At 44.2% G+C, this 25,814-nt stretch overlaps 1 protein-coding gene across 1 annotated transcript in view; it reads right to left on the reverse strand.

Annotated features, from left to right (window-relative positions):
• Positions 1-19,289: 19,289 nt before the first annotated feature.
• Positions 19,290-25,814, reverse strand: part of mettl11b (methyltransferase like 11B) — a 34,681-nt gene continuing 28,156 nt past the window's right edge. The window contains exons 3-4 of the mRNA XM_038794571.1: positions 21,157-21,406; positions 19,290-19,702 (exon numbers count right to left, since the gene is read on the reverse strand). Coding sequence (XP_038650499.1) covers positions 19,446-19,702; positions 21,157-21,406 — 507 coding nt within the window. The 3' untranslated portion in view covers positions 19,290-19,445. The remainder of the gene's footprint in view (positions 19,703-21,156; positions 21,407-25,814) is intronic.

Consider the following 25,814-nt stretch of genomic DNA (forward strand, 5'->3'; position numbering starts at 1 on the left):
CCATAGGGCCCTGGGCACAGAGGAGCAGCTAGTTCGAGCCCCGGCTGCCCCTGCATCATCTGGCTCTGCCAGCCCTGGCGGTTCCCCATGGTCTGCACCATCATGTCGACGCCCTCAGTGATGCTCCTCAGTGACTGTGACATGCTCTGCAGCGCCTCAGCCATGCCCACCTGCGGCTGGGACGAGCTCCGCAGCGCTTTGGCTGTGCCCATCCTAGAGTGGGACATGTCCCGCAGAACCTCATCAAGGTCGGCCTGGTACTGGATGACATCTCCAGTGAGACAGACATACTACCGAGATCCTGAGCCAATGGCCGTCACCGACTGCGTGACAACTTCACTAATGTCGCCACTGTGTTTTTCTCGATGCCACTCATTGCCGGCATCATTACCTGTGACCATAGTCGCTTGGACTCCTCCAATCGGTTCTAGATCCACTGGAGTGACGCTGCCATCTCCCTCTGAACGTCTATCGTCTCCATCAGGGTATAGAATTATAGAATCATAGAATTTACAATGCAGAAGGAGGCCATTCAGCCCATCGAGTCTTGGAAAGAGCATCCTACTTCAGCCCACGCCGCCACCCTATCCCCGTAACATAGTAAAACCAGCTAACTTTTTGGACACTAAGGGCAATTTTTCATGGCCAATCCACCTAATCTTCACATCTTTGGATTGTGGGAGGAAACCGGAGCACCTGGAGGAAACCCCCGCACACACGGGAAGAACGTGCAGACTCCGCACAAACAGTGCCCCAAGCCAGGAATCGTACCTGGGACCCTGGAGCTTTGAAGCAACTGTGCTAACCACTGCTACCGTGACCCGTGCCGTGAAGCTAGAGTTTGGTCACAGTCAAATACGTTGAAATTGAATTTCAGGATAGAAGCAGTAGCATGGCTCTGTACTGGAAGTCTTCGGTAGGACAGACAGGCTGAGGCTGTGGTTGCTCCTGTTACGGGTCACCACAATATTGAAATAATGGATTGAAGACCTCACAGATGCAAAGCCCCTCACCCCCTCGGTCCAGGGGCGACCCCCTACCTAGAACGTTTCAGCCCCCTCCAAGACGAACCCCACTGAGGGGGTCCACCCCCTCTCCCCGCGCCTCCCCACCCCCCCCTTTAAGTTTTGGGGCAGCAGTTCTGATGCCCTTCAGCTGCATGCTGGTAAGTGGAAATGGCTACTCACTTCCTCACATCTCGTCAGTAGTCAGTGCATCAGCTTCACGTTTTTGAAAAGGAGTACTAAATGACGCCGGTGACCTCGCGCTGGGGTTCGGGTAATTCCTGGGAGGCCACTGCTTTTGACTTCATTCTCGTTAATGAGATTGAAACGAATGCAAATGAGGGTTAATGATATTCTTGCCATTTCTGGGCGTGATCCAGAGCTCTCCATCTGGAGCAGGTCGGGTGAATCGCAAAATGGTTTGCGCCTGCCGCAAATATCGATTTTGGACTTTCCCGCTATTCACCCAGCATGCCCGGATCTGCGCTGGGCGCAACACGGTCGCTGAATTGAGCTCCTGGTCTGAAGCTATGGCTGTGTTTCTGGAGAAAAACATGTCGGTTTTCAGTCAGAACCCAACACTTTTCCATTTTTTGGGAAAATTCCGTCCAATATGTGCAGCCTCCCTTCCAGTGAAACACTTTGTGGAGCTTCCATCAGAAGTGACTGAGAGAACAGTTATTATGTTTAGGGTTGATATTATGGGTAGTTAGGAGTTAGGGCGGGGGTAAGTTGGGTATGTTATTGTGGGGTTTTTGCGTGTGTCGGACCGCTCTGTTGTTTAGAATGTTAAAATTAAACATGCCTCAATAAAATGTTTTCTAAAAAAAAAGTTTAGGGTTGATATATTACGGTGACCAAAATTGAAAATCTGCTTTACAGATTGACAAATTTTCTGTCAACATTTATTATGGAATGAATCCAAATTCTATAATTTCCTTCATGACTAATTAAGCAGATTTTAAGTGACAGACTGAAAACACATGCAGCTGTGACTAACAGTTCCGATTTGTATTTGTGGAGTAAACAAGGCAGGAGAAAAATATGCACATCTGACAATTTGATGCCACATTTGGCTAGATTATGTTGTTTCTGTCGGTTCTGGGAAACTAATTTCAAATTTATGTTTTCAGAGCATTAGTTGACATCAGACAATAGGCCAAAGGTCTAGATGTAAGCTCACAACTTTTTTTTAATTAATTCATGGGATGTGGTCGTCGCAGGTTGGGCCAGCATTTATTGCCAATCCCAAATCGCCCTTGAGGGGCCAGTTAAGTGTCAACCACATTGTGATGATATGCATAAGGAATCTTGTAAATAGTAATGTATACGACCCCCAACCAGCAGATGGTGGTAGAGAACAATCACGTGACACTGTTACCTCTGTGAGTCTGGAGATAGCCGTTGTGGTGGATAATCACATTTGTAGTAGCTCTTAAATAATTTATTATACTCAATAGTTTTTGATAATTTTCTTATGGTTATCTAACCCACGTTGTTGTTTAACAATAGACATTTAATTATTCACAAACTAGACGTTCTTTAGTGCACTTACTCTGACCGGCCAAGCACCAAAACGTAACATGGTACCGGGTTTGATAGTGAAGATCTAACAAAGATACCAGGATTGGTTCTGAAGATCCAAAAAGACAAAGATAACAGAGAAGAAAGAAGAAAAAGAATTTCTGCTATGTAGAGTACTGACAGATATCACTCAATGCACTACTAGGCATCAAAGTCAATGATGGAAGTTCTGAATATACCACACCAGCTTCAAGTCACTGCTTTTCATAGAATTTACAGTGCTAATGTAGATGTGAATTGGCACGCTTTTAAACAGCAATTCACACTCTACATAGCAGCTCTAGGCCTTCAGGCACAGCCTGATGAATGGAGAATAGCATTGCTGCTCACTGTAGCAGGTCCACAGGCAATAGGAATCTTTAACATCTTCACATTTGATAATGAAGCTGATAAAAATAACTCTGATGGAGTCATGAAAAAATTTGATCAGCACTGCACACCAAAAAATAACCAAACGTTCGAGCGGTATGTTTTACACACGCATACATAGCAGGCAGGTGAATCGTTCGACAGCTTCTTTGAGGTTAAAGGCTCAGACATGTAACTTTGCAATTTTACAAACGTCGATGATCTGCGATCAAATTGTGTTCAGGATTAGCAATGACAACGTTCGGGAGAGATTGTTGAAGGAGAATGAACTCCAGCTCGATGATTCCATTAGAATTTGCCAAGCCAAGGAGCTAGCTGCACTGCAAATTAGCACTCTAAACCTAAAGAATTTTGGCGCGGAAAACGGAGATGTAGCCGACACCATTATTATTGTAGCACGTCCTAAGGCAAAACGTGGACCAGCAGCAGCGGCCATTCTAAACGAGTAATCAAAACCATCATTTTGTGCAAGCAATGTGGCAACAAGCATTTGCAAAGGCAATGTCCAGCATTTGGAAAAGTCTGTTCTAAATGCAAAGGCAAGAATTACTTTGCAAAATAATGTTTCTCGAATAAAAAATCGGAAGTACCCAATTCAATCAATGTGATTGATGACATAAATCTCGAAGACACTTTTTTGTAGATATGTCTAGTGAATATAAGCATTGTAACAGCATGCAAGCAGACAAGGCTTCAAAGGAAATTTGCAGTATTATCAATACAAATACAAGTGTTCAAAGAGATAACTGGACAGTTTCTCTGATGATTAATGAAACATTAATCAATGTTAACCTCAACACGGGAGCGAAGGCCAATCTTATAAGTTTATCGGATATGCAAGAAATGAAAATTAAACGGCATGTTTTAAATAAAACAGTATTTTTGAAGGATTACAATGGCAAAGTAATTAATATTCTGGGAGTACGCGAACTAGAGGTCAGTGTAAAGAATAAGCTACATAAAGTGAAGTTTTCCATTGTAGAGGCTGAGCGTGAATCATTGCTGGGAGTGGAAGCATGGGAAGCATTCGACGTAGTGAAAAGAGAATATACAGTGCTGACTGTGCTGTCACAACGCAAAGTACATCAGTAGATTCAATCCTGAAAGCTTTTCCAGAAATATTTCAAGGATTTGGAATTTTGCCATTCACTTGTCGAATCTAGTTAAAAGAGAATGTGCAACCAGTCATACATACACCAAGACGAGTACCAGTTCCAATAAAGGAATGACTAAAATATGAGGTAGAGAGAATGACAACCCTGGAAGTGATGAAAACGAATTGAAGAATCAACGGATTGGATGAATTCCATGGTCTGCAGAAAGAAATGGAATAATGACCTGAGAATCTGCATGGATCCGCAAGATCTCAATTTAAACATTAAGAGAGAGCATTATCCTACTCGAAAAAGAGAAGAAATTACCTGTGAGATGTCAGGCGAGACATGCTTTAGCAAACTAGGATCACAGGATTTTTGGCAACTCAAGTTGGATGAGGAGAGCGCAAAAATGTGCACTTTCAACACTCCATTTGGGCGATACTGTTTTCTCAGAATGCCAGTTGGTATTATTTCAGCTTCTAAATTTTTCATAGGGCAATGGAACACGTTGTTGAAGGAATTCCGGGCTAGACTTTCTGCTAGAGGTATACAATCAGGCCAAGAGAAGATAAAGGCGATATTAAACATGCCATGTCAAACAGACAAAAAAGGAGTCCTCAGGATGTTCGGTGTGATAAATTTCAAAGCAAAATGTATTCCTAATCCATCAGCAAAAATGACATGCTTGAGGGAAATAACCAAAAAGGATACTATTTTTCAATGGTTTGACAGACACGACCATGAGTGGTAAATGTTACAGGAAGGATTGACAACAGCTCCAATGCAGACATTTTGTGACCCTAAAAAGAAGACAGAAGTATCAACAGATGCGTCAAAAGATGGGTTTGGAGCAGTGTTATTGCAGAAAGACAATGATGAGACTGGCTTCCAATTGCCCATGCTCCAAGGTCAATGACTGACACAGAGCGCGGATATGCTCGAATAGAAAAAGAATGCTTGGGCTTGATAAATGGATTAACCAAATTTCAAGATGACATATATGGCCTACTGGCATTCTTAGTGGAAACTGGCAATAGACCACTTGTGGCAATAGTAAAGAAAAATCTAAATGAGATATCACCAAGAATACAACATATGATGATGAAGTTACAGAGGTACAACTTCAATCTCATTAATACGCTAGGAAAACATCTCATAGTAGTTGATGCACTATCTCGAGCTACGGGCATGAAGGAAGAACAACATATGGATGAGGATGTGTAGGTACATGTGACTCTTCTGACAGAATCCCTTCCAGTGTCCGATGAGAAATCAAAACTAATCAGAGACGAAACCAACATCTTACAGAAGATAATAAAATATCTCACTGAGGGATGGCCAAAAGGATCCTGCTCCAAAAATTATAACATTAGAGCAGAGCTAAGTGCAGCCAATGGTGTTTTGCTCAGGCTAAACAGGATTGTCGTACCACAATCTTCACAATTCATGATTCTAAAGAAGATTCATGAGGGGCACTTAGGCATAAAAAAACGGAAACGAAGAGCCAGATAAATGATATATTGGCCAGGCATCAATCCAAACATTCAGATCATGATAGAAAATTGTGCAACTTGTCAGAAATTTCAATACAAACAACAAAAAGAACCAATGCGTATGGGCAAAATCATTACAATTCCATGGCAGAAAGTGGGGATGGATCTGTTCTGTCTGGCAGGAAAAAAATACCTGTTAGTGATCAACTATTTCTCAAAGTTTCCAAAAGTGGTAAAAGTAGCAAACTCATCAGCTAGATGTGTAATCAAACATATAAAAGACATTTTTGCTCGCCATGGAATACCTCAAATTGTCATGAGCCATGTTTTAGCAGTCATGAATATACAGAGTTTGCACAGAGCAATGATTTTCGACATATTGCTACTAGTCCTCTTTATCCGCAATCCAATGGGAAGGCTGAAAAAAGTGTTCACATTGTGAAGCAGCTACTCAAAAAAGCTATGGACAGCCGGGAAGATCCATATCTCATGTTAACTTAGCTATAGAGCAGCACCATTGATTAATGGGTTATCACCATCACAATTGTTGATGAATCGACAGCTCAGAGCAACCTTACCATACATTCCACAGGAACCAACGAGTCGAAAATTTATGCAGAAATTCACATTTTAAAAAAAGAGGCAGAAGAGGTATTATGATAAATCTACAAGATGCCTGCAACCATTAGCAAAGAATGACACAGTCAGGGTAGAAGATCCTGATGGAAATGGATGGTTGAAGTGTGGAAAGGTAATGCAACCATCAGGTCCTCAGCCATACATTATCGTCACCGATGATGGGCTAGTTCTAAGAAGAAATATGAGAGCCTTGCTGAAGGTTCAGCAACCCTTTGTTTCAGAACCACCGGATGATATTGAAAGCAATCTTGGGACAACTGAAAAAAATCTACCTCAGCACACAGAAACAGAACAAGCTGAAGATGTACAAAGTACAGAAACTCAGCAAGAACCATCTTCAACAACAGTTGAGAGCCAGTCAAACTCACAAGTTCAACCAATGCTTAGAAGGTCGACAAGACACAAAAGAAAGCCAGACAGATTGAATTTGTGATGGACTATAAACATGTAAATGATCAAAGCAGTATGCATATCATATATATTGCATATTAAATTCAAATACTGTATGTAAATATTCTGCATTTCCAAAGGAAATGGGATGTGATGATATACATAAGCAATCATATAAATAGTAATGTATACGACCACCAACCAGCAGATTGCAGTGGAGAACAACCATGTGACACAATTACCTCAGGGAGTCTGGAGATAGTTGTCATAGTGAATAATCACATTTGCTCTTAGATTATTTCAATAGTTAGTAGCTTTTGATAATTTTCTTATGGCTATCTAACCCATGTTATTGTTTAACAATAAACATTTAACTAGTCATGAACTAGATGTTCTAGAGTGCACTTATTCCGACCGACCAAGCACCAGAACGCAACACACATTGCTTCGGATCTGGAGTCTCATGTAGGCCAGATTGGGTAAGGACAGCAAATTTTCTTCCCTAAAGGACATTAATGAAACATGGGTTTTTACAACAGTCGACAATGGTTTCATTGAGGGATGTGGCACGGTGGCACAGTGGTTAGCACTGCTGCCTCTCGGCGCTGAGGACCCGGGTTCAGCCCCAGGTCACTGCCCATGAACATTCTCCCCGTGTTTGAGTGGGTCTCATCTCCACAATCAAAAGATGTGCCTGGTAGGTGGATTGGCCACCCTCAATTTCCACTTAATTGGAAAAAAGAGTTGGGCACTCTAAATTTATTTTTTTTAAAGACAATGGGGTTGTTGCATGTTTCACTTTGGTTTGCCTATCTAATTTTAAACTGTTCTTGTGAAGTTATATTTAATTTTCACTGGGCATTCTCCAACGTAACTAGTAGAGTTGACTAGGGAGGACCGGTGGATGTGATTTATTTACACTTTCCAAATTTACAGATGATTAGAAGTTGGGTGGGAGGGTGAGCGGTAAGAAGGATGCAGAGGTGCTTCAGCAGGATTTGGGCACGTTGAGTGAGTGTGCATATGCATGGCAGATGCAGCATAATGTAGATAAATGTGAGGTTATCTACTTCAGCAACAAAAATAGGAATGCAGATTATTATTTGAATGAGTGTAAATTGAGAGAGGTGGATACTAAGCGGGACCTTCGTGTCCTTGTGTATCAGTCACTGAAAGTAAGCGCGCAGGTACAGCAGGCAGTAAAAAAGGCTAATGGTATGTTGGCCTTCAAAGAGGATTTGAGTATAGAATTGAGATGTTTTATTGCAATTGTATAGTGCATTGGTGAGGCCACACCTGGAGTATGGCCTCCAGTTTTGGTGTCATTATTGAGGAAGTATGTGGGTGGCACGGTGGCGCAATGGTTAGCACTGCTACGTCACATAGCCGAAGACCCGATCGATCCCGACCCCAGGTGACTGTCCATGTGGGGTCTGCACATTCTCCCCGTGTCTGCGTGGGTTTCACTCCCATAACCCAAAGATGTGCAGGGTAGGTGGATTGACCATGCTAAATTGCCCCTTAATTGGAAAAAAATAATTGAGTACTCTAAATTTATTTATTTTTTTAATCTGAGGAAGGGAGTGCAGCGAAGCTTTATCAAGCTGATTCCTGGGATGGTGGGACTGTCAAATGAGGAGAGACTAAGTTTGTTTAGGATTATATTCATTAGAGTGAGAGGGGATCTCCTGGAAACTTACAAAATTCTAACAGGATTAGACAGGGTAGATTCAGAAAGAATGTTCCCGGTGGTGGGGAAGTCCAGAACTAGGGGTCATAGTTTGGGCATAAGGGGTAAACCTTTTAGGACTTAAATGAGGAGAAATTTCTTCACCCAGAGAGTGGTGAATCTGTAGAATTCACTACCACAGAAAGCAATTGAGGCTAAAACGTTGTATAATTTCAAGAAAGAATTAGATATAGCTCTTAGGGCTAAAGGGATCAAGGATATGTGGGGGAATGTGGGATCAGAGTATTGAACTTTGTAATCAGCCATAAGTTCATAAGGTATAGGAGCAGAATTAGGCCATTTGGCCTATTTAAAATTTTTTGTTTTTAATCGCTTATTGTCACGAGTAGGCTTCAATGAAGTTACTGTGAAAAGCCCCTAGTCACCACATTCCGACGCCTGTCCGGGGAGGCTGGTATGGGAATCGAACCGTGCTGCTGGCCTGCTTGGTCTGCTTTAAAAGCCAGCGATTTAGCTCAGTGAGCTAAACCAGCCCCATCGAGTCTGCTTCGCCATTCTATCATGGCTGCTATGTTCCTCATCTTCTACCTACAATGTTACAGACCAAGAGCTGGATTGCAAAATCAGCCAGAGCACCTCCACCTTAGAACACATAACCTAGGGGCAGGGGTAGGCAATTTAGCCTCCCGAGCCTAAACACCCTCAATGTGATCATGGCCGATCCCATCTTTGCCTCAACTCCACTGTCCTGCTCGTTCTCCATAACCCTTCAACCCATTACCAGTTAAAAATCTGTCTAACTCCTCCTTAAATTTACTCTGCATCTGCATCCACTGCACTTTGGGGTAGCAAATTCCACAGACTCAACCCTTTGGGAGAAGTCATTTTTCCTCAAATCTGTTTTAAATTTGCTACCTCTTATTCTCAGATTATGACCTCTTGTCTTAGAGTGCCCCACAAGAGGAAACATCAGTTCCATGTCTACTTTATCCATAGCATCTTGTATACCTCAATTGGATCTCCCCTCATTCTTCCAAACTCTAGAGAGTGAAGGCCTAAACTGTTCAATCGCTCCTCATACAACAAATCCCTCATCTCTAGAATCAATCTAGTGAACCTCCTCTGAACTGCCTCCAATGCCACTACATCTTTCCTCAAAACTGTTTCAACAACACGATCATAATGAATGGCGGAGCAGGCTTGAAGGGCCGAATAGCCTCCTCCTGCTTCTATTTTCTATGTCTGCTTCTATGTATATCACCTTTTTCCCATGCCTGTGTACAATACCTGCAAGTGAAATGCTTTAAGCATTCTGCTACTGTAACTGGCCACTAGGAGCCATGGAAGAGCAATTGCATAGCAGTTGCCTTTTGGCCTTTGCAGCAGTTCTCTTGGACAGTGGTCAGGAATTTACTACTGTATCTGGGAATAGCAAACATGAGACCAAGTTATCTCTTCCTTCTGGCATGTTTTGGTGTGCAGGATATATTTTAAGTAATTATGTTTTAGAGATGTTCTGCCAGTCTGTTTTCTATTGAAAACTTTTGTTGCCAAAACTTTGGTTGTGAAGATAATTTCCCATCATAATTTTTGCGCTGATATCACTGACACCATGGTGGCAAATTTTCTAAGTGTGCCACGTGCAACAAACCATAGACCTGTTTGTAAAGAGTGAGATTACACAGGGTACATCTACGCTATCTTTCCTCCCCAAATTATATTGTAGCAAATATGTACAAGGTAATCTGTGGAACTGATGTAGCATTGCAAAAGACTAAAGATGTGAGTTGATGCAGGACAACAAAACCCAGCATAAATCCATATTGTTGTGAATAAAGTACAGCATTTCGTGAGAAGACGTGCAAAACAAGCCCAAGGCAATGTAACTGTAAATACTGCAACGCTTGCTGGACTGCAATATAACAAAGGACGGTACTGTTTCTAATTGAAATAAATGCCAGCAAATCAGCATCTAATTAAATAGCACAATATACTGTGGTGAAAATCATCCCGTTGACAGTTTTAATTTAAAAAGTCCCCATTTGGTCCTCACAACAACAGCAACTGGTTGTTACCATGGTATTCAACATAATTAAATATCTCTGAGACACATCCCAAGCTGTTCATGTACAATTAATACTTTGGAATGCTTTCACTCGTACAATAACCATTATATGTTAGAAGTGACATACTTTTTTTGTATTTTTAGAAATCATTTAAGTGCATTTAATGTTGTCATTCAGAGTCAGTCGCCATTTTGCATTTGGCAAGGTCCAACAAATTGCAATTGTTGCTCGATATGCTTTCCCTTAATTTGCTCTGTTTTAATGACCTTTGTTCAAGAGTCGCCAGGTATCTTTCTGATACCACCACAGGGATCAAAGCCAAATACCGATCAATGACTCGATACGTCAGTTAGTAAGTTTGAAATCAATGCACATTTATTTACACACACAGTCAATTATTACTCATGCACATACTCTACTCACTAAACTACAACTACTACTAAAAGCCTATACTTAGCTTCGAGTGCCCACTCAATCAGAGGAACAATGGCCGTTGTCCGGTTCTGAAACTGTTGGCTTCGAACTGGTATAGAATAGTAGCTAGGAGCGTCTATCTCGTAGCGTGCGTTGACCTTAGACTTACTTGGCTGGTGCTTGGCGGGCCTCTCGTCGCTGAGAGCCAAATGCCAAGGTGAAGATGGAGAAAGTAAGAGAGTGAACTGACCTTGGGGACTCTGCTTTATACCCCAAGGGATTTCACGCCCTTCTGGGCAGACCCTGGACTTGGTCGCAATTAATTGGACCATGTCCCAATCATTTATATCGATTCTCTCCAATAACGGGGCCGTTCCCTGATCGTTGGGCGGGCTCTAGGTAACCGTTGGACTGCCTTTGTTTTAGCCTCCACTGGCGCCGGGGAGTCTGTCCTGGTACCGATTGCTTAAATGTTTCTTTTTGTCCCCGGAGATAGCTCATTACTATGCTAATGGATTGTAGTTTCAGTTCTGTCTGGGTTCTGCAAGTTCCAATCCACAGGAAACCTTGCACCTGCTTGTTTTCCTAGTGCTGTCCATTTTTCCCTGCACTCTTTGCGTGTATCCATTTTGGAATCGGGACGTGGCCACCCCTGGTGGCTACACAATGAATTTTGTAATTAGTCTGTCTGTTTCATTCAAAGTTGGGTGAAGGAAGAATATTATTAGGGCACTGAGAGAGCTCCATGCTCTCCTACAAATGATGTCTTGAGATCTTTGATTTGCACTTTAGCATTGCATTCAGCAGATGGAATCTCAGTTTTATATCTCATCCGAGGTCTAGCACCTCTGACAATGTGCCATTTTCTCAGTGGTGGACATGAGTGTTTGTTCAGATTACTCACTCAAATCCTGGAGCAGGGTTCAAATCCAAAGCTCGTTGACCAAGAAATGCGACACATTCTTCCTACAACTTTCTCTGCTCCTTTCTCATCCTCTAGTTTTTCTAGTCTGACTTTCTGTTTAGCACTCATTTTTTTTCTCACTCTCTATGGCTTTCTGAATTGAAGGTCGAACATGCACATGCGATTCTTTGCAGGACTCCAAATACTCTTACTACTTTTGATGTTCATAAATTCACCATATATGACCCAGAAGCGGGTATTTTAAAACATATTTTAAGTTCGTCCATGCCAGGCTATGGTAATTGCTTTACAAACATTGGAAATTGAGTGGGGTGGGGAGAGGTGGAGGTCATGATTCCCCAAAGAAAGGGCAGCATGGTGGTGCAGTGGGTTAGCACTGCGGCCTCACGGCGCCGAGGTCCCAGGTTCGATCCCGGCTCTGGGCCACTGTCCGTGTGGAGTTTGCACATTCTCCCCGTGTTTGTGTGGGTTTTGCCCCCACAACCCAAAAATGTGCAGGCTAGGTGGATTGGCCACGCTAAATTGCCCCTTAATTGGAAAAAATGAATTGGGTACTCTAAATTTATTTTTTAAAAATGATTCCCCAAAGATGTTTGTAAATAGAAATGATCTGCATTTCATCACAGGAATCACCAAACTACTGGATGCTTGGAAACAGCACCCGTACTTATTGACTGTCAGCTATAGTCTTGCTTTCCTTATGTTCCATAAAACCTTTTTCATGAGACAACCTTATGGCTGGGAAGGGGAGAGGAAACAGATAAATTCAAATGGTCGTTTCACACCATGTAAAAAGCAACTTAGGTCACCCGGCATATTTTACACCTAATCAAATTAGAGTTAGCTCTGCAATAGCTGGTAATGTTATCGGTGTATGGAGTTTACTGGTTACATTCAAAGTATAATTGTCTGCTTAGCTGACATAGAGAGCCTGAGATTCAGCAGTTGTGCAGCTGTTGAAATTTAAGAAACTCCTTCTGAACTACAGGCTGAATTAACTGAATACTCAGCTGAAGTCCCTCATCGCCATTTTTATAAAACCTGATGCCGTTTTTGGTCACATTTACTACAATGCTTTCTCCTGGTTCTCACAGAATAAAAGCCTACATTTAATGTCGTTGATTTTGTTTGAAGACCAAAGGAATCTTTTCAATTTACCCTTGGGAATATTGCTGTGTCGCTTATTATTGTATTTAGTAAGTGTGAGGAGGAATGAGCCTAACCGAGGGGAGAATATCATTTGGTTACATAGAACATAGAACATAGAACAGTACAGCACAGAACAGGCCCTTCGGCCCTCAATGTTGTGCCGAGCCATGATCACCCTACTCAAACCCACGTATCCACCCTATACCCGTAACCCAACAACCCCCCCTTAACCTTACTTTTATTAGGACACTACGGGCAATTTAGCATGGCCAATCCACCTCACCCGCACATCTTTGGACTGTGGGAGGAAACCGGAGCACCTGGAGGAAACCCACGCACACAGGGGGAGGACGTGCAGACTCCACACAGACAGTGACCCAGCCGGGAATCGAACCTGGGACCCTGGAGCTTTGAAGCATTTATGCTAACCACCATGCTACCCTGCTTACATTATCTTTGCAACACTAAAGATAAAATGGATTTGTTCATTCATTTTCCAGCAAATTGCAAACTTTCTTTTTATGATTTTGTGAGAAAACTTACGTTATATTTAAGCAGTTACTCACATTTTTCCTCCCCCGCCCTACCACCCCCTTGAGAATGAAGCTAACTCTGTGATTCTGTGCACATTTGTAATTCCACCCTTCTAATGTCATACAAGCACTGAAAAAAAAATGGTAAGTTCTTGCACAATCACATTTGACATGTAGAGCTGGATTTTGGTGGAGTTGGGGACGTGGACTTTTAAAAATGGTGTCCGGTACCTGATTCCGGGCTTCCTGCCCAGAGTTTCACCCCATGATAATGCTGTGGGTTAGTGCAGGTTACCAGCCCATATCATGCACATCCAACATGGCCGGCTCCATTGCAAGGCATTACCTAGCTCTCCACAATTCTCATGGAGTTTGGCCAGCTTCTCAAGTACTCTGGTTCATGGCCCCTTAGGGGTGTTGTGAATTATAATCTTGGTGAGGGAACCTTTCAAAATATAAATTCAAAAGATCTAACCTATACCTCCCCCTTCACACCACCCCCACTGCCCATGCAAAGCCATGTCCTTCCACTCACCACATCAATCCCATGGCCCTCATATCATCCATACCGACCTGTGCCCCCCACTCACCCCCATGGCACCTCAGATCTTCCATGCAAACCTAGTATACACTCTGCACTGAACCAATGGACCATGTAGTAACAATAGTGTGTGAGATGAATGAAGCAAGGCTCATGGCTGTTTTGTGGAAGCTGAAAACCACAGCCCTCTACGAGAAATGAATGGCTTACAGCTAATGGATCAGTGGGGTGTGAACACAGGTCAATGCCTTTCCCTTTTCAGGAATCAACACGTGGTGTTACAACAGTAGTTTTATTAACTGCCCCTGTCTGGACTGCTCTCCTGCTTCCTGCTCTCCTGCTTGGGGAATCTCTGGGGGGGGGGGGGGGGGGGGGTCCCTTTGGCTAGAGGGTCTCTGGGGGGGGTCCTTGAGTTAGGGAGTCTCTTGGGGGTCACTTTAGTTATGGAGTCTCTGTGAGGGGGGTCCTTTTGTTTGGGGGTCTGTGGGGCATCCCTTTAATTAGGGGGCCTTTGGGGGGCCTTTAGTCAAGGGTCCTTGTTGGGATTCTCCCTATTCAGGGGGGTCCCTGGGAAGGGGTGGGGTACAGAAACTCTGGGGGTCAAGGGGCTGATTTGCAATGCGGGGGATGGGTGTGGGGGGCTCCTTTGCGATGTGGGGGGGGGGGGGGGGTTGGTTGACTATCGGTGCTCCCGCTCAAAATGGTGGCTCAGCAGCGCGATTCCCTTGGAATTCCTCGTATTCCTTACAATGCATAAATTTGCATGGCTAGGAATAGTGAATTGCATCATGACTGTATCCCAGCGGGTGGGTAAATCAATTCAAAATCACCTCCGGCGGGAGAACATAGGATGCGATTTCCGGACAAATTTCTAAGTGTGGAAGCAAGCGGGAACTGCCGGAAGCTTCCCTGTGTTCAGCCTGGCAATGCCGGCAATGCTACTCACTGTTAATTTGTCCACTTAACGAGGCCTCGCGGGCATCTTGCCGCAAATGAAGGGTCACCAGCTGATTCGCCGGAATCGGATACTCCAGTCCCTCGCTAACTAGGTCGAGCAGCAGTTAAGCAGCACTTGCTCAGCCAACCACAACCAACTCGCAATGGTAGCACCCAGGAAACCAGCCCCAAGATTCAGGGATGCAGATCTGGCCAGGCGTCTAGACGCAGTGGAGGCCAGGAGGGGTGTCCTGTTCCCCTGAGGGTCCTGGAGGGTCAGCCACAGGGCTATCAGTGCTGCCTGGGACGAGGTGGTGGCAGCTGAGAGCACTGGGAGTGGGACCAGGAGGACTGGCCTCCAGTGCAGGAAAAAGGTCAATTATCTACACCGACAGCAAGAGTGAGTAGACACCAATGCTGCCTTCCCCACCCCGACCTGAGACCTTTCCACCCCCTTGAGGGCATCCACCCAACTCTCCATGCGATCCCAAACCCCCCCTCCCTTCAACCCTTCCTTCACACATCCCCTCCCACCACCATGAACCACATGTTTGGCTAATGATGCCCTCTCTGTGTTTTCTCAGGAAAAGCTCGCCCACAATCACCGGGAGAGGGCCCAGACCGGCGGAGGCTGGCAGACACCGCAGAGGTGAGGACCCACTGGGCTCCACCCGGAGAACCTGACAAATGTGAATTGTTATTACCTTATTGACTGACCCATCCCTCTCATTGACCACATGTCCATTCTCCCGCAGGTCCTCCAGCTGACACGCCGGCCAATCCCGGGTGGTCCCCTCTCCAGCCTCCCAGGAGAACACCTCAGAGGAGAGCTCCAAGGATGCCACCATAATAGTTGTGGCACAGGTGTCATCGGGAGTGGGAGCAGTTGAATCGCAAACTGTTTGGCACCTGCCACGGTTTTCATTTTCTGCCTCGCTCGCTATTCTCCGGCCTCGTTTCACTCAAGCGAGAATGCAGCGAGGCTGGAGAATCATGCCATTGTCTCCCAAATGGAGAATTCCGGTTCTCAGGATTCACTTTTCCAATGAGTTTCGTGATGGCTTGGCATGGTTTCAATGGGAATCCCCATTGACAAGCGGCGGGAAAATAGACTCCCCCCATAAACGAACAACACGCTGCCTAGAAACATGCGGATGGGGGGACCGGAGAATCCCTCCCAATGTTTTCCCTTGCACATAGCTGTTTCAACAGAATAACAGGTTTCTCAGGCGGAATCCTCTGTTCTCTGATGCCGATTTCGTAATCGGAGAATCCCTTTTGATGCCAAAATTGGGGGCGCTGCCTTTTTGATGCAGGTTTGATAGGCTCTGCCCCCTCCAAAATGATATCACCGCAGCACGTGCCGCACACCTCAGCACGTCACCTGAAAGCCCTCCCCCGATGCTCTGCCCTTGATGGGCCGAGTTCCCAATGGTGCGGTTCACCTGTGGTCTCAACCATGTGGGGACCCGGCGTGGCGGTTGCACACTGTGCCAAGCGCCACCACAGTCAGGTGGGAGCTATGCTGATGGACAGTGGGGGGCTTCGGTGAGGCCTGGGGGGACTGGTGGGGGGTGGCCACAGGGACACTATGTGGCAGGTCAGGTCCGTGCATGGCTGCCACTATGTTTTATGACCAATCGCTGCAGGTCGTCATTGTGCGCATGCACGATCACGGCCCCTGCCATTCTCTGGCCGTTTATTTTGTGGAGGCTGGGGTTTTCAGCAGCATGGCTGCTAGCCCCTTACCGGTCACAGGAGTGGCGCCAGTTTTTGTCCCGTAAAACACCACAGATCCTCCGCACTTTGCCTCAGAAACAGAGAATCTGGCCCCTCGACTTTCATCCAAGCCTATGCATTCCTGGGTGAGGGCACAGACAGTCATTAGTCTGCTGAAACAGGTGCATCCCAGAGAAAACATTGCCTGATTGACAGCTTTCACTGTGATCTACTCTGTTAATTGCAGAATGTTTATTTACACAAGACAAAGAGGTTTCAAGTGCTTGTAGTTTCTGCTGTTGAAGGGTCTTGATTATTGACACTTTTATCGGGCTGTAGTAAAAAAGCAATGTTTATGAATGACTGATTGTAGTTTTAAATATTTTTCATCCTTACTATTGTTGGAGCGTTCATTGGTTCTGTGTATAGTGTGTATTGGGAGAATGGACAATGGAGGTGCCATGTGGTGGCATGGAGGGTCTGAGGGACTATGGAAGATTGATGGAGGGCATAGGTTGGCATGGAAGGTATGAAGGATTGGTGGAGATTATAAGGTGACATGAATGTGGTATGGGGAGTGTGTTTATGTGTCTGAGGGATGAGAGCTAGAAGGCTGTCATGTGTTTTATTGATTTTATTATAACTGGGCTGATATACCTTCAATTCACAGTGAGGCAGAGAGCACGAGTGAACAGTAGGCTTTATTAGTCATGAACTTGCCAAGCCAGAGTAGGTAGTACCGATGAATGGCACCCACAGGAGGCCGGCCTATATATGGCTCCGGTGTGGCCAGAGGCGGAGCCATACTGGGGTTACAGTACAGTACCTGGAAGCAGTTCATATCACCACTTCCAGGTCATAGGTCACAGGTTACGGTATCATGCATGCATTCTGGTGAATACATTCACAACATGGGTCAAAGTCACAGAGCACCAAGGCAGTAGTTTTAAATATCCTGCCTTGGCACCTGACAGTGCTGTAGCTGCATCTGAACTCTTTCTGGGGATAGTGTGTCCAAGTTGAAAATCCATCCCATATACTCAGAAGTAGAATATTTGCAGCTTGTTGCTCTTACCCCTCACACCATAGGCAAATAGGCAGAAGAAATGTTGAAGCTCATGATGCTGATTAAAATGTTTGAGCCTCTAAGGCAAGACTAGACAGTAACCTCATGAGAATCTCCACAACTATCTGGTCAGCTGCGTAATTGATGGGATTTGAGTTTCATTTTTGGTGTCCAACAGGTAGGTGGTAGAACAATCAGCTGTAACCCCCTGCAGGTGTTGCTGAGAAGGTGTTTGAGCTGTTTGATGATTTGATGATTTGGCTTCATTTGCATTGAACTGCGGAGCCATGCATTACCTACTTTGGTAGAACAGGTTCAAATGGATCATTGATCACCCCCAGGAATAGAACAGAAAACAAATAGAGTTAGAGGCAACTTTGCTCTGGGTCTGGAGTCACATGTAGACCAGACCAGGTAAGGATGGCAGATTTCCTTCCCTAAAGGACATTAGTGAACCACATGGGTTTTTAACCACTGTGGTTTCATGGTCATCATCAGATTTTTAATTCCAGATATTTTATTGAATTAAAACCACCATCTGCTGTGGCGGGATTTGAACCTGGGTCCCCAGAGCATTAGCCTGGGTCTCTGGATTACTAGTCTAGTGACAACACCACATGCCACGCCTCCATCTAACATAGTATCATGATGTCACTGATACTATAGTAATGGTGCAAAAATATTTTTTTCATTCAATTGATTAACTTTAACGTGGTTATACTCGGGAATGGATAGCTCCAACAAGCAAACATTTTTTCCCTCATCTATTTTCTGTTTTGTGTTCCAGTATGCACACAAACCTGGCAAAGTAGGCAAACTGGGCAGCACGGTAGCACAGTGGTTAGCACAGTTGCTTCACAGCTCCAGGGTCCCAGGTTCCCAGGCTCGATTCCAGCTTGGGTCACTGTCTGTGTGGAGTCTGCACGTTCTCCCTGTGTCTGTGTGCGTTTCCTCCGGGTGCTCCGGTTTCCTCCCACAGATGTGCAGGTTAGGTGGCTTGGCCATGTTAAATTGCCCTTAGTGTCCAAAAGGATAAGTGGGGTTGCTGGATTACGGGTGTGGGCTTGGGTGGAGTGCTAATTCTGGTGCAGACTTGATGGGCCGAGTGGCCTGCTTCTGCACTGTCAATTCTGTGATTCTTTGTGAAACTGTCCAGTCTCGGCTTCACACAGGATCAAGGAAACTTCCTTTTGGTAGTCCAGAGCACAATACTGATAGTATTGGACATAAAGAAATCAAATATGGAGTTGTCGATGAACATGATTTAAAACATAAAGGTTGTCCTATGTTTTTGCGTAGGATTTGACTTCCAATATATAAAAATACCTGTGGACCCCGTCCGTTCCACTTTTTCAATTGATAAAGGGTCCATTTAGAATGAATTACCTTCACAGAAAACCAATATAAAGGGTTAAATGAAGAACATTTAAATGTCTGGCAGTAATTGGGTTATTCTGAAAATGATTTAATTATTTTAATTGTTCAAAATTACCAATTTAGATGTCATTATTGCTCTAGGCATGTTTGGACTGTATAATGTTAGTATAGACAGCGCATTTACCTATCTTGATGATAATTGTTATGTTGAATGGGAAAGAAAAGTAAAAGCTTTATACTTTTCAATCTAATGAAAAACAGATACAACAAAAATTGGGTGCTTGAATTATGTACAGACTGGATGAAATATGGTTTATTACATTGGACTTTCATAGATCAATATCTGTCTTATCTCGTGATAACGATGAGATGTGGTATGGATATTTACCTACAAAGATCTTGGTCTACTACACGTTAACTGATTGAAGTTAGAAAGTTAGTCAAAAGAAATTGCTACTTCAAGGCCAGCATCCACACAGGTACAAACTGTTCAGGGATGTCTAGCTGTTTCTCTGCACAGATGATCTCCAGATCAGCTTTAGCTATGATGTTCCTCAGAATCTCAATCTCCCGAATCACACTACTGTCTGATTGATCCAGAATGCATCCTTGTCGACCAACATTATCTTTAATGATGATAACTCCATCATCCTTTAGGCTGTACTTGCATTTTATTAGAAATTCCATCAGATCCTTATCAGTTAAATGTCCTGCATTGGGAGAAAAGTTGCACTTAAAACCTGATCTTTTCAGTTTTTTAATGTGTTTACTATTTTCCTCTCTGTTGGTAGTCATGTACCATGGCATATCATAGAATCCCTATAGTGTAGAAGGAGGCCATTCAGCTCATCGGGTCTGCACTGACCCTTTTGAAAGAGCACCCTACCCAGACCCACTCTCCTGTCCCATCCCCGTAACCCAACCTAATCTGTACGTCTTTGGATACTAAGGGGCAATTTAGCATGGCGAATCCACATAACCTACACATCTTTGGACTATGGGAGGAAACCGGAGCACTCGGAGGAAACCCACATAGACACGGGAGAAAGTACAGACTCCACACAAACAATCACCCAAGGCCAGAATTGAGCCCAAGTCCCTGGTGCTGTGAGGCAGCAGTGCTAATCACTGTGCTACTGTGCTGTCTGTTTTACCACCCCCACATACCATCTCCATCCAAGTCGGTAAAAAGCCAAGCTTATCCCTGACTAATCCAAATGTCATTCTCTTACGGACTGTCTTGATGTGCACAAATGTGGCATGAGTTCTCCTTCTTTCCCTTCAAATGAGGAATAGTTTGGTCTTTCTTTAGCAAATTAACACGGCTGGGCTTGATTACCATGTATATATTTTTAAACAATTTAAAGTTATTAACTCGACTGTTCTTTTGAGTTTTTATTAATTTGGGATTCTGTTATTTCCTCTTTTCATTTTTCAATTTGTTACTTTTTCAAAATTGGCAGCATGGTCGCACAGTGATTAGCACTGTTGCTTCACAGCGCCAGCATCTCAGGTTTGATTTATGCTTGGGTCACTTTCTGTGCGGAGTCTGCATGCTCTCCCCATGTCTGCATGGGTTTTCTCCGGGTGCTCCAGTTTCCTCCCACAAGTCCTGAAAGACGTGCTTGTTAGGTGAATTGGACTTTCTGAATCCTCCGTCAGTGTACCTGAACAGGCGCCGAAGTGTGGTGACAAGGGGATTTTCACAGTAACTTCATTGCAGTGTTAAGGTAAGCCTACTTGTGACAATAATAAAGATTATTATTATAAATTTAAGCAAATTTCGGCAAAATTTATTAGGGAAGTGACACTTCCATGAAGTATGCACAACACACAGGACTGTCTGTTAAATATAAATGGATGGAAAATCCATGAATAACCTTTAATTGGTAAAGGTAGCAGCATAACAGTTGTTATAAACGTTGTTGCAAGGGCGGCGCAGTGGCGCAGTGGTTAGCACTGTTGCCTCACGCTTCAAGAACGCGGGTTCCATTCCAGCCCCAGGTCACTGTCCATGTGGAGTTTGCACATTCTCCCCATGTCTGCGTGGGACTCATCCCCACAACCCAAAGATGTGCAGGGGAGGTGGAGTGGCCACGCTAAATTGCCCCTTAATTGGAAAGAAATAAATTAGGTACTCTGCAGTACCCCAATCTTGACTCACCCGTTACCCATTGAATCCAGATAACGTCATATTTTTTGATGGATGGAGTGAGGTTCTGTAAGGCAACGCAGAAATAATCCTTCACTTTTCTCACATCTCGTCCTATGTAGGAAAATGCTTCATATAAAAAATTATCCATCATGTCCACTAAATCAACAGAGGAGAAAACAGGGAGCAGGACATGTCTGGTGACTCTGCCAATTCCACAGCCACAATCCAAGGCATATTCGGTTTCAGCCTTTCCTGGGCCCTATCAAAATTGAATGTACATTATTAGTTTATAACAGATTGATATTGGACAGACATATACTCAAAATGTTTAAGCATAGATATCGCCTTAAAAAAATTTCTACTGTTGCAGATAAATCACAAAAAGTGATCCAACTCTTGAGAACGTAATTGCATTGCGAAAAAAAGTTATAGGAATGTTGAAAATTAAGTTTAGAAGTGGATTCATGTGAAACAACCCCAATGCAGTGTATCAAATGGCAGGTATCCAATCTGTCAGTAAAAGTATACTGAAGTTTGGTTCAAGGACTTCAGTGTACAAAGTGTATGATTTGAGGTTGTACTAGCATGTGTGGATACAGAGGATATACTACAAGTGCTATAAAAATAGCTTTCACCAATGCTTCTTGTCAGCCTATATCTGTTTTCAATCATGATTAACTCTCTTCACTGTACAAAAGAAAAACAATTAAATGACTGAATTGATTATGCATAGTGACACGGACAATGCAGAATGATTCAATCACACACATTTGAATGTGTATGAAGAAATCCCAAAGCAAGAATATTAATGTTTGAAAAAATTGTTTTTGATGCATTCAATCACATATCGGCATGTGATTCCATCCTGTCAACAGCCTGCTGTTGTGATATTTGTGAAATCTCTTCTTTACAAAATCTTCAAGACTCATGGAGTGAGATTTTAACTCATTTAAGACCTATCTATTTGCTTAAAGTAAAAAAAAATGAGTCAGTTGGTTATAGAAATGATTCTAATTTTGGGAAATAAGGTCAAACCAATCTGTAAAGCACTTAAAGATGCTTGCATGTCTCCACTTTGACAGAGGAAGAAAGCTGACCAAGCAGTTTCAGCAATAAGAAATATATACATTAGGCCCTAATGCACAAAGATTGGCACTTATCAAAGGTCTTTTGGCCTTTGGGGATGATTCAATGCAGCAGCATGAAGGTCCCACCTTCTCATCCTTGCCCCTTGCCTGAGGTGCGGTATTTCTCATATTAAACCACCGCCAGTCCGCTCTCCCCCAAAGCAACCTATGGTAATTTGGGATTATGGCAACTTTACCTTTACCTTCATTCACTATTATTTGATACATGTGTGTTCAGACTGACCAAAAAGCAAGACATGTAATAGGTTTTGAACTTGAAAATATACAGATTGTATCATTGGCAAACATAAAAGGATATTTTTAAATAATGGAAAACAATGTTTCTCAAGAAGTGATAAAGATGGCTATTGCATCCATAGTTACAATGGGGTAAGAGAGTAAGATGATATTTTGAGTACAACCCATCATTTGATGAAGAGAGCCTTGTCCCCTTTCTGCATTAGCAGCAGTTGGGTTTTATTTAATGATTTTATTAGAATTTTCTTTTGCCTCTACATTGTCATTCTTTTTTATGAGTGTGATGAACTCCAATTGGCTTTATTGGTTGGCCAATTGGAGTATGAGCTCCCTCAATGATAGCTCATTGAGGGGGCCCATATAAGCACCTGTGTAGGCTTTGTGAGCCAGTCTTAAGTTGACTGGACTGCTAGCAGCACTGTTTGTAGCTGCTCCTGTAATATCGTTATTGTAAATAAATATTGGTGTGGTGCCGGAACTCCTGCCTCCCGTGGATTACTACAGTGGCGACGAGGTAAACTAAGAATTTTGCGGATGCCAGCTGCCGCACTCGGAGGGTAAGCTGTGCCATTTTTAAAATGCCGTTTTTTGGGAGGTTAGAGGCATTCGACCCGGTTATTGAGGACTGGTCCCAGTATGTGGAGAGAATGTGTTACTGCTTCGACAGATGAAAGGAGACGGCTTATCCTGCTGTCGGCGTGCGGACCCTCAGCTTTGGCCATTATACGTAGTCTGACTTATCCCGATGCGCCGGACACGAAAACTTTCCAAGAAGTAACGGAATTGGTGAAAGAGCACTACGACCCACAACCACTCCTCATTTTGAATAGGTACAGATTCTACACAGCGAAGCGGGAAGATAGGGAGTCAGTCATGAATTTCTTGACCCGCCTGAGAAGGTTGGCGGAAAAATGTGAGTTTGGCCCGACGCTAAATGAAATGCTTCGGGACCGGTTAGTGTGGCAGGCAGGCGTTACAGCTCGCACTGTCCCTAGAAAAGGCAGCAAGTGGGGCGCAGGAACTACAGGGCACGCCAATGGAGGTAGATACCTGTGAGAGGGACTACCACAAAGGGTCCTGCTACCAGATAGCTGCTCTCAGGAAAAACCTGAGGAATAGAGGGAAAAGGTAAAACCCCAGAACTGCTCCCAAGTCTGCCAGGATTAACTGGAGACAGAGGGAAGTACCGGCTGAGGCTCCCCCAACAGAGAAGGACCGTTTCTGGCACCAGACAGAGTGGGGTAACAGCGACAGAAACCCTAGAAGGAGGTGACAAAAGAGGAATAGCAGGTGGGGACGCAGGGAAGTACACAACCTAGACACCCCATCCTCCTCCGAAGGGGAACAATTATATAATATTGCAACGAAGAAAGCAGAACCCATTAAGATTACCCCACGGGTGAACGGGCGGCCGACAATAATGGAAATAGACACGGGTGCGGCCGTATCAGTAATGGGAGTGGCAGCATTTAGGAAAATCAAAGATGGACTCCAGCCACTAACCCTAGCAAAAACATCGACAAAACTTAAAACCTACACGGGGGAACCCCTGGAAGTTCTAGGCACGACTCATGTACCCGTGGAATATGAGAAACAATTGCTCAGATTACCATTGACGATGGTAGAGAGCTCCGGACCAAGCTTAATTGGACGAAACTGGCTGAAAGACCTAAAATTAGATTGGATGAAAATTTTCCAGAGTGGAAGCGGGCAGTTGAGTGGAGTACTCCAAAAATACCCGGAGGTCTTCCAGGAAGGTTTGGGGGAAATCATAGGTGCCAAAGCAACTTTGCACGTAGACCCAGAAGCCCTTCCGAAATTTTGTAAGGCCAGGCCGGTACCTTTTGCATTAAGGAAGAAAGTAGATGACGAAATAGAAAGGTTACGGCGCGACGGCATTATCAGACCAGTACAGTTCTCAGAATGGGCAGCGCCGATGGTACCAATTTTGAAGCCAGACGGCTCGATACGTCTCTGTGGAGATTTCAAACAGACGGTAAACAAATACGCACTGCTGGACAAATACCCAATCCCGAAAATAGACGACCTATATGCCAAATTGGCAGGTGGGCTTTTGTTCACGAAACTGGACATGAGCCACGCCTACCTGCAGTTAAAACTGGACAAGGACTCCCAGAAGTTCGCTACGATCAACACCCTGAAGGGCCACTTTCGTTATACTAGGCTACCTATCGGAGTGTCATCAGCCTGCGCTATATTCCAGCGTACGATGGAAAATATTCTGCAGGGACTACCGCAGGTGGCGATTTATTTGGACGATGTCTTAATCACGGGTAGGACAAACAGGGAACACTTAAGGAACCTGGAGGAAGTGCTCAGGTGTTTCGCAAAGGCAGGCGTACGGCTAAAAAGGGAAAAATGTGTTTTTCTGGCCCCACAAGTGACGTACCTGGGATATAAAGTAGACGAGTCATGCTTACACCCATTAGAAGACAGAGTAAGGGCAATAAAAGAAGCCCCAGCTCCCACCACAGTCCAGGAGTTATGATCATTTCTAGGGTTGGTAAACTATTATGGAAAATTTATTGAAAATAGGGCGTCCATCCTAGAACCCCTCCACCAGCGACTAAAAAAGGGGCAAGAATGGAAATGGTCCGCCCGCCAAAACCAAGCATTTAGGGACATTAAGGAACAGCTGTCATCCGAAAATGTCCTAGAGCATTATGACCCAAGGAAGGAGTTGCTGGTCACTTGTGATGCATCCCCCTATGGGGTAGGAGCCGTCTTAGCCCATAGAGGAAGGAATGGGGAAGAACGGCCTATGCTTCGAGGACCTTGGCGATGGCTGAGAGGAAGTACGCCCAAATCGAGAAGGAAGGACTGGCGGTGATATTCGCAGTAAAAAAAATTTCACCAGTATCTGTACGGGCGGAAATTCACCATAGTGACGGACCATAAGCCGTTATTAGGGTTATTAAAAGAAGACAAGTCAATACCCCCGATTGCATCAGCTAGAATCCAACACTGGGCATTGCTACTGGCGGCGTATAAATACGTTCTGGAGCACAGACCGGGAACGCGAGTAGCAAATGCAGATGCTTTGAGCAGACTTCCCCTCCCGGACACTCTGCCGCAAATACCAAAAGTAGAGGAGACAGTAATGACTCTAAATTTTTTGGACACCCTACCAGTAGACGCACAACATATTTGGTTGTGGACGCAAAAAGACCCAGTTTTAGCCAAGATGAAGCATTTACTGCTAACAGGGGAACTGGAAAGACCAGTGGAGCCCCAGATGCACCCATACTGGAGCAGAAGGGA

The sequence above is a fragment of the Scyliorhinus canicula genome, chromosome 4 (assembly GCF_902713615.1).
Source record: "Scyliorhinus canicula chromosome 4, sScyCan1.1, whole genome shotgun sequence".
Lineage (NCBI taxonomy): Eukaryota > Metazoa > Chordata > Chondrichthyes > Carcharhiniformes > Scyliorhinidae > Scyliorhinus > Scyliorhinus canicula.